The 10,057-nt window shown below is 36.0% G+C and overlaps 1 protein-coding gene across 2 annotated transcripts; it reads left to right on the top strand.

The window, feature by feature from the left end:
* The first annotated feature begins 69 nt into the window (after positions 1-69).
* kras (v-Ki-ras2 Kirsten rat sarcoma viral oncogene homolog) lies at positions 70-9,684 on the top strand. 2 transcript variants are annotated; one of them, XM_059545907.1, is made up of 6 exons: positions 70-451; positions 4,470-4,587; positions 5,639-5,817; positions 5,946-6,105; positions 7,821-7,945; positions 8,831-8,965. In XM_059545907.1, the coding sequence occupies exons 2-5, from the start codon at positions 4,477-4,479 to the stop codon at positions 7,938-7,940; spliced, it is 570 nt and encodes a 189-aa protein (XP_059401890.1). In that variant the 5' UTR covers positions 70-451; positions 4,470-4,476; the 3' UTR covers positions 7,941-7,945; positions 8,831-8,965. The 2 variants fall into 2 exon arrangements, with proteins under 2 accessions (XP_059401890.1, XP_059401891.1); XM_059545908.1 differs by lacking the exon at positions 7,821-7,945 and having other exon boundaries at positions 72-451; positions 8,831-9,684.
* The last annotated feature ends 373 nt before the right edge of the window (positions 9,685-10,057 follow it).

Below are 10,057 nucleotides of genomic sequence, written 5' to 3'. Positions count from 1 at the left end.
CAATAAGATTCCACATACGCGATGACGCACGCACGTACACGTTCCGGTTATATTTAGGGCCTATTTAAGCAGCAAGCCAGTCTACACCAATACTGCTCTCATCGCTTGTCAAAAGCCGGTCTTTGCCCAGTATCGAATATGTTGTGGCACATTCTCGTGTGCTATTACACTGTAAACTAAAGTGCATTCGTTATCCGTCGTATAACCACATTTAGCCTTTAATCAGCAGCGTTGTTAGCCGGTCAGTTATCGATCAAGCCCTCCGCCCTGCACAGCTCATTGAAAGGACACCTATCGGGATTATTTGCACCTACAGATGTTTCGTCTATTATAATGCAAGATGCATGCTGATGCTCGGAAGTGGTTGCTCGACTGCGTATTACTCGTCCTTTTAACCTCCTCGACCTACTGAAAATAACCGTAAACAGCTGCAAATCGTTGATATTTTGGGGTAAGTGATCATTTAGGTGGACGCAACAGTGTGTCCGCCCATATCTGTGTGAAGCACAGCCTCCGAGCGCAGGCCATGTAAGCCTGGAAAGAACAGAATTCAGCCCTATTTTTATTATTTTCCAGTTTGAAAAAAATAAAAAATAAGTAAACCCTCTGACGGGAATGTCAACAGATATATGCGCTTTATAAACGCTCTTTAAATGGATAATAACATTAATGCAAGGTCATGATAAACGCTCGAGTGATTAGACGCTTTTCAGACGCGGAACTTACAAACACCGAGGTAAAGATAATAAAAAAAAGCTATTTTAACGTGTGTATTAACAGTCACGAGCAATCATGTACAGATAAAGCTGAACATTGGTTAAATGTGAGCTTTTGTGTGTATATATTTTGTTCCAGTGTATTATTGGCATCGCACGCCCAAGTTAAACTCGGGCCCTGCGATACAATGCGTTTAACTATAACGTACTTCTTAAAGATTCACTCATTTTAACTTGAGTTTAAATCTAATTCACACTTTATTACACACAACATAAATCATATAACCTCAAAAAGATACATGAAATACTTAAAGGTTGGTTTTTAGTAAAAACGATATCAAATCGTAGTATTGTGTTGCAGTCTTTGAGTCTTTAACCCCTTAACTGTCACCCCCCATTTTTAAATAGGCATTAAAGTGCACTATCCAAACTTAAATTGCTGTAATTTATGAACACTTTTTGCAATATAAACCTAAGGTTGGTCTCTCTTTAAAGAAGAAAAATTTCAGATTTTGGCAAAAGTGCAATAAAAAAAATTGAAGTATCAAAAAGTTATAGAAGTTTAAATGTACTGTAAATAAAATGCGCTATATTCATTTTATTTTATTATAAATTTTACATAACCGATTTTACTCTAAAATTGGTATAAAATTCAATCATTGTGTCTAAAATAAATTGTTACAAATTTGAAGTTGATATATAAAAAATTGAGGTTCCTTTGAGATTTTATTTAGGGCATCATACCACACACAGCCACTGGGAGTTATCAAAGCTACTTTGAATTTTGCTTAATGATTTTTTCTATCTCAAAATAACCACCAAATATGAAATCCTGAAACTCAGACCTTTCCAATGATATGTTTGTGGCCAAGTTTATAAAAAGGTTTGATTCTAGAAGACCATAATGCATTTTGTAATCTGACACTTGACCCTGCCCACTAAGGGGGAGGAGACCGCCATTAGATATTAAAGTACCATTTCCATGGTAACGCAATATCCGTTTTTTAAAATGGTTTTCACAGAATGAATCTTGGGCTTCTAACCTTTCAAATGATATATGATTTATGATGATTACTAAAAGATTATATAGAGAAAAAGACAATAACAAAAAAGAGTGCCAAGCGTCTCCACAGGTGGGACAGTGACTGTTATGGGGTTTTAAATTAATCGATTTTAAATTCCAATAAAGAAAAATCCAAGTAAAAGTCTTCTAGAGGACTAGTTTATAAATATATAACTTAAAATTGTTAAATTTCTTTTTGCATCGTGTATCACCTGTTGAATTGATTCTGTTTACTGTAGATTAATCGGTTTTGAGTTATTGTAACGAAAAGTGAGAAGTAACGATTATACTCATGATTAAGTTATAGAGTAGCAGCATGTAAGATGATATGATCTTCATAACATGTCAAATCATGCTAGTCTATAATTCATTATGCATTGAATCCGGCTGAGTCTGTTTATTTTACTGGATTTATTTAGTTGTACTAATAAAGTGATCGAAGAAAATCTATTGTAGAGATGATGAATGATGTAGGTGTTATATATGCTCCTACAACGAAATAATTTCAAGCCATAGAGAACTGTAGTATTCCTTTATGGATCAGTTGATTCAGTGCCATATTGATTATTTCTAGAAAATAAAATTTTCCCCTTCATACTTGTGTTCTTGTTGCTATGTTGTATTGTTTTCTATGTGAAACGCATGTTGAAAACCACTGAAACAGAATTTCCCCAAGGGGATAATAAAAGTACTACAACCCGAATTCCGGAAAAGTTGGGACGTTTTTTAAATTTTAATAAAATGAAAACTAAAAGACTTTCAAATCACATGAGCCAATATTTTATTCACAATAGAACATAGATAACATAGCAAATGTTTAAACTGAGAAAGTTTACAATTTTATGCACAAAATGAGCTCATTTCAATTTTGATTTCTGCTACAGGTCTCAAAATAGTTGGGACGGGGCATGTTTACCATGGTGTAGCATCTCCTTTTCTTTTCAAAACAGTTTGAAGACGCTTGGGCATTGAGGCTATGAGTTGCTGGAGTTTTGCTGTTGGAATTTGGTCCCATTCTTGCCTTATATAGATTTCCAGCTGCTGAAGAGTTCGTGGTCGTCTTTGACGTATTTTTCGTTTAATGATGCGCCAAACGTTCTCTATAGGTGAAAGATCTGGACTGCAGGCAGGCCAGGTTAGCACCCGGACTCTTCTACGACGAAGCCATGCTGTTGTTATAGCTGCAGTATGTGGTTTTGCATTGTCCTGCTGAAATAAACAAGGCCTTCCCTGAAATAGACGTTGTTTGGAGGGAAGCATATGTTGCTCTAAAACCTTTATATACCTCTCAGCATTCACAGAGCCTTCCAAAACATGCAAGCTGCCCATACCGTATGCACTTATGCACCCCCATACCATCAGAGATGCTGGCTTTTGAACTGAACGCTGATAACATGCTGGAAGGTCTCCCTCCTCTTTAGCCCGGAGGACACGGCGTCCGTGATTTCCAACAAGAATATCAAATTTGGACTCGTCTGACCATAAAACACTATTCCACTTTGAAATAGTCCATTTTAAATGAGCCTTGGCCCACAGGACACGACAGCGCTTCTGGACCATGTTCACATATGGCTTCCTTTTTGCATGATAGAGCTTTAGTTGGCATCTGCTGATGGCACGGCGGATTGTGTTTACCGACAGTGGTTTCTGAAAGTATTCCTGGGCCCATTTAGTAATGTCATTGACACAATCATGCCGATGAGTGATGCAGTGTCGTCTGAGAGCCCGAAGACCACGGGCATCCAATAAAGGTCTCCGGCCTTGTCCCTTACGCACAGAGATTTCTCCAGTTTCTCTGAATCTTTTGATGATGTTATGCACTGTAGATGATGAGATTTGCAAAGCCTTTGCAATTTGACGTTGAGGAACATTGTTTTTAAAGTTTTCCACAATTTTTTTACGCAGTCTTTCACAGATTGGAGAGCCTCTGCCCATCTTTACTTCTGAGAGACTCTGCTTCTCTAAGACAAAGCTTTTATAGCTAATCATGTTACAGACCTGATATCAATTAACTTAATTAATCACTAGATGTTCTCCCAGCTGAATCTTTTCAAAACTGCTTGCTTTTTTTAGCCATTTGTTGCCCCCGTGCCAACTGTTTTGAGACCTGTAGCAGGCATTAAATTTTAAATGAGCTAATTAAGTGGATAAACGTGTAAAATTTCTCAGTTTAAACATTTGCTGCGTTATCTATGTTCTATTGTGAATAAAATATTGGCTCATGTGATTTGAAATTCCTTTAGTTTTCATTTTATTAAAATTTAAAAAACGTCCCAACTTTTCCGGAATTCGGGTTGTACTACTAATGTATTAATAGTGGTGTTCAAATGCTCTTTTTGGGTCAGTCCATTTGACCTGGCATTTTAGTTAAATGTCAACGTGCCAAACTTTTCCAGTCTTGCCTTACTGTAGGATGCTGTGGTGCAATGGTAAAAAATCTGGGTTGGTAGCTGAACGGTTGTAAGTTCAAACCGTAAAAAGGCTTTATTATTGTACTATCACTTTCAATCCCCTTGAGCAAGTTAGTCTAACTCTAGGTTACACCAGCAGACTGAATCTGAAATTAGTGAAGGTGCTTTGGATAATAGCATCAGTTAATTGACAATTATTTGAAGTCCGGTAAGTATATCAAAGCTGGTGCTGCAAAAGTCTTTAACTGCTCATTGATTTGAATCTCTTTTCATCTGCAGGTGAAGAATGACAGAATATAAGCTTGTGGTCGTAGGGGCTGGAGGCGTGGGCAAGAGTGCTCTCACCATCCAACTCATCCAGAACCACTTTGTGGACGAATACGACCCAACCATAGAGGTGAGGCATGTGTCACCCACATGTGATTTATGTAAAAAAGCTATTAAAGATTCAACACTGTGATCTGGTTTAAAAGAAGGTGAATTCCAGATTGAAGGCCATTGTGTCTCTTACCTTTCACTTTTCTGGCTTGGCACCCTTCTATGTTTAGTTTACAAATTTACATATTTCCAAATAAGTTTTTTGTTTGTTTGCTCTCTCTCTCTCTCTCTCTCTCTCTCTCCCTTGTTTCTTGTTATCTTTAAAGTCAACTTCAAACAGCATTCACAACCTATTTATTTATGTGATGTGTCCTATCAGAGTGGGGAAAAATGTAGGACAGAACTTTTATTTTTACTCTGGGATTGGTTGATTGGCTAAGAAGTGCAGTTGTTTGGTCTTGTAGTTTTGTAATTGCTTTTTTAGATGCTTTTTAGATGTTTTGTAATTGTTTTGAAGTTATTTTTAGATGTTTTTGTAGTTTTTTTTAATGCTTTTTAGATGTGTTGGTATGATTTTGTAGTTTTTAGATGTTTTGTAGTGGTTCTTTAGATGTTTGTCTTGTAGTTTTTTTTTTGGGGGGGGGGGTTGTAGTTTTTAGATGTTTTATAGTTCTTTAGATGTTTGTTTTGTACGTGATTTTTTTGTTGTTGTTTTGTAGTTGTTTGTTTTGTAGATGTTTGGGGGTTGATTTTTTTTTTTTTTTTTTTGTTCTTTATATGTTTGTTGTAGTTTTGACGTAAAATTATGGAGGCAAATTTCCTTTGGAATAATGTGTGCTGATGAATTAAGTCCTAGAACATGCAATACAAATGCTGAAGAAAATTTTTCTAATTTGGATTTCGTGTTGACCTGTACAGCCATTTTGCTAGACTTAATTGACACGAATGATCCCTTAAAACTCAAACGCTATTTTTGCTATTCGCTATTTTTTACAAATGTCAGGTTTTTGATATAATTTTGGGGATATTTTATGCTTGGTATTATTGTGGTGCATTGATATGACAGAACCAGTATAGCTTGGGATTGTTATACTGTTCAACCTGCTCAAAAGGTCATTTCACTTGTGCAGGACTCCTACAGGAAGCAGGTGGTGATTGATGGGGAGACGTGTCTCCTGGACATCTTGGACACTGCAGGTCAGGAGGAGTACAGCGCCATGAGGGATCAGTACATGAGGACAGGAGAGGGCTTCCTCTGTGTCTTCGCCATCAATAACACCAAGTCCTTTGAGGACATTCACCACTACAGGTGAGGGATTGATAGAAACCGAACAGTGTGCAGTCACATAACCTGCAGAATCAGGTCAGTAATGGGTTAAAACGCCTCACAATGTCAGATTCATTTTTGACGTTCAGTGTGCTGTGTGTTTTTGGCAGAGAGCAGATAAAACGAGTAAAGGACTCTGAGGACGTCCCCATGGTCCTGGTTGGGAATAAGTGTGATCTTCCATCCCGCAGTGTGGACACCAAGCAGGCTCAGGATTTAGCACGGAGCTACGGCATCCCATTTATAGAGACCTCAGCAAAGACGAGACAGGTATGCAAGACATGGGTGGTCGTGGATCGAATACAATCGTGTCTGACAAATCAATGAAAATAAAAGGTTTAAAACTGGTTTAAAGACAACATGAAATCAAAATCAACTGTTTTCTATAAATAAATGTCCTTAGTACTTGTGCACTGCTCGTCATTATAAAAAAATTGTTTACCATAAACCTTTATCCACCTCTGAAACCACTTTTATGCTGACACTACTAAAGCCATAATTAAAAAGAGTCTATAATATCCTAGTAGCATAGGATTCAAATTTCGATGGATAAAATTACCCAAACCTTCATTTTATAAAAATTTTTCACAGTATTATTTAGCTTCGAAATGCGTTAAGATAAATAGATAAATGAGTTGTGAATGCCATTTCATGTCGTCTTTAATGTCATGTTAATGCATTATTGGGTTAAAAATGGTTTTGAAATCTATAATAAAAGTTAACAATAACCAGAATATATACAACCATTAAAGGTGTGTCTTGTAAAGCATTATAAGAACATGTCTCGGTCACATTTTATCAAAATCAAAGGAAATTGTAAAAAAATAAAAATAATAAATAAAAAAATATATAATATTTTTTTATTTAATTTGTAAGAGGTGTAATATAACATTTGCAATGATATGATAATCTATATCATGTATGGTTCACCCAAAATGAACATACATTTTTTTTTTGCCCAAGCAGAGTCATAGATGTGATGTCAAAATGTAACATTTTAATGAAGATAATTTTTTTTGCTAACTGTTTAAAATGTCTTTAGAAGTAATAATAAAAAGGTAAAATTTGAACTCCCCTACACCCCTGTTTTTATTTTTTTTCATTTAAAATAGTCACAATATAAGTAAGTCTTATTGCATGAATATGCATTTTATTGTATTATTTTTAGGAGGTAACTGTGGCCTAGACATGGTTTTTGTTACATTCACACACCATCTGAAGTCAGTTGAAATGTATAGAATTGTGGGAAAGCTGGTCATTGTGTACTGTTGCTTTACACTGGGTTTATGAATGAGTTAATTCTGAGTGCTTGATGAATAATCAATCAGGTCATATCACACAACACAACTGATCTTCCTCTGGGTTTGTACCTGGTCTCTCATGTAAATTCATTATAATGTGTCTGTTTGATTTCATAAATGGATCTTTTTTTGATTGGTTGATCAGGGGTTTAATCACTATTAATCAGTTGGGGATATCAAACTGTTCTATCTGTCATGTTAAATATCAGGGCAGACACTCTGCAGTGCTCAAATCACAACTCCTTGTGGTGCTGGGGTGTAATAAAACCTCCTGAATTAATTTATTTTCTCTTTGTTTGGAGCATCACATGCACCTCGCCGGCACCAAAGTCTTCAATACCCACAATTCCCTCTCTGGCCGCAGGCCGAAATGGTTCTGTGTATCTTGCTCTAATAGCACTTTCTAATTCTAAAACTGTTTTCCAACATGTATCATCCCATTGAATAGCATGTTTTTGTTTAGTTTTTTGTGGAAAGTTGATGTAAAAACTTGATTATGCCAAATTCTTTCCAAATTCCCAGAAATAATCAAAAAGAAAACGCTAATATTAATTGTGCCAGCACTATGTGGAAAACTTTATAGTGCCATTTGGTTCCCGAAACCCAATTCAGACTGTTTCCGCTTCTCGGTGATGAAGGCTGTGCGTCTCTTGACACTGAAGGGAGTTGTGTTTTGCACTGCAGAGAGTGGAAGATGCCTTTTATACTCTGGTATGGGAAATCAGGCAATACCGGCTGAGAAAACTCAGTAAAGAAGAAAAGACAACTCAATGCATCAAGCTTAAAAAATGTGTTTTGATGTGAGCGGGGTAAGTGTGAAGCCCAGCTGTGGAGTACCAAATCTGCTGTATACACTTTACACCTCGCACTTTACGAGTCTCGCAATCTGCCAGAGAAATATCCAGGTCATGTTTCAGCCCAAAATACGTTTTCCCAAAAAAAAAGAAGCCTATTTTTAAAACCGATAAGAGATTTAGCATCGTGATATTTATTTTCATAATCGCACCTTCCACATTTGATCATAGAATAAAAATAAAACCTTATTTTAGAACACAAATGAAGTGTTTAGAATTGTACGTCATATTTGAATGTAAAGAATGCTAATTGTAATACAATATCATTTTCAAGACCGTTTTTATTTGTTTATAGTATTAGTTTTACTTAATTTAAATAATGCTAATAGTAATTAAAAAATCACTTTCCAGACGGAAATTATTTGTTTGTTGTGGGGATTTTAATAAATGCAAAGTTGTAAAAAAACAAACAAAAAAAAACAGACAAGATATATTTACGTAATTAACTGAATTTAGGTATTACATTTAAAAGCATAATTTCCCATACAGGATTTATTTTATTTTTTAAAGAGAAAGTGTGCTTTACTGGCATAAAAAAAAAATATTTTTTTTTTTTTGCAGGATATAACGTCTCCTTTTGATATTGGAATTGAGTATGACCGTTTCTTTGTGAGATTGACGTTCTTCTCTATCTTTTCCCCCAGTTTATTTTTAGTTTCACTGTGGGTTTGGTGATCATGGCCTTTTTAAGACTTCTCTGAGGCCAGTTTTAATGTTAGATGGCTAATGTTTGGAATATGGCAGCCTAAGTTGGGCATAGATTCTTGTTCTTTTTTTTGTTAGAGTGTTTGATGCTTTTAGACGATAACCCGAAGTTCTTGTTTTCCCTTTATTCTGAAGGGCGTGGACGACGCGTTTTATACTTTAGTCCGAGAAATCCGGAAGCACAAGGAGAAGATGAGCAAGGATGGCAAGAAGAAAAAGAAGAAATCCAAATCAAAATGTGTATTAATGTGAACAAGCCTTTCCCGTCATTATAGACTCAGAAGAAAAATAAAAAAACTTCCACAGCTGCATTTTGTACATTACACTAAATTATTAGCCTGCTCAAAATACAGAATGGATCCTTCTTAAAAGAAATAAGCTTTACTTCTCGTTCGGTGCCAGTCCCTTGACACCGTTCTGGCTTATTTTACTGGGTGGGCTGTCAGAAGTGGTTTTATTTTGCAGTTGGTTTATCTAGAGTAGTTTTAACAGATTTCTAAAGAAAGGTGTGGACATGAAAACAGGCTTTTGGTGTGAGGTATGAGGTATGATGTGAGAACTAGCCGTGTAGCTGCACGTGAGTCACTTGATTTTCCAGGAACTGAAACTTTGAGGAATAATTTTTTAGGACCGACCATTCCAGGTGGCGTTTTGAAACATTATCACTGTGTATGATCCTGGCTTTGGATGTCCCAGACTTCCAGAAACGAACTTCCATTGTAGTCTGATTTACACACCCTCTCTGGAAAGCCATGGTCATGCATGGTGAAATCTTAACCTTATTTCCCTGTGTGCATGCTGTGTTCTGTTCATTAAACTTCCAGGGAATTCTGTATAATAGCCACTGTGGTGTCTGTCCGACAGGCGCTATTATTTCAACATGGCCGTTGTTCATTGTTCTGATATCTTCAGTTCAATTCATGAGGTTTTATATAAGAGTCAAAATCTGCTAAGAGGTAACAGCATGTAAAAAAAGTATCAACTTCATTAAAAAAAAAAAACTATTTAAATGTAAAATCCTTGCATTCGCTGAACCTCTGCAGGCTTTTTTTTGAGAACTTGTTTTATTTAATCGTATAAATCATTTGGTATAAGTCTTTGATTTAAACCTAAGAAATTACAGATCCTGTTGTAAATAATACTGAAAAATCACCAGCTCCTAGCAGATTCTGACAAAAAAAAAATAAAGCTGCAGTTGACCAATCAGAGTTAAGTATTCCGGAGAGTGTTTGGAATCTCTCTGTAAGTATCTACATTAGCAAAAGCCTCAGAGGAGGATTTTTATTACATATGAATATTTACCCTCTTGTGTCCAGCCAAACAGCACAATACAAGGCTGAATTATTTTTATTGCTAAATTTT

Source organism: Carassius carassius, chromosome 50, assembly GCF_963082965.1.
Source record: "Carassius carassius chromosome 50, fCarCar2.1, whole genome shotgun sequence".
In the NCBI taxonomy this organism is placed as follows: Eukaryota; Metazoa; Chordata; class Actinopteri; order Cypriniformes; family Cyprinidae; genus Carassius; species Carassius carassius.
The sequence above is the reverse complement of the archived record's forward strand: the minus strand, read 5'-3'. Positions and strand labels throughout refer to the sequence as shown.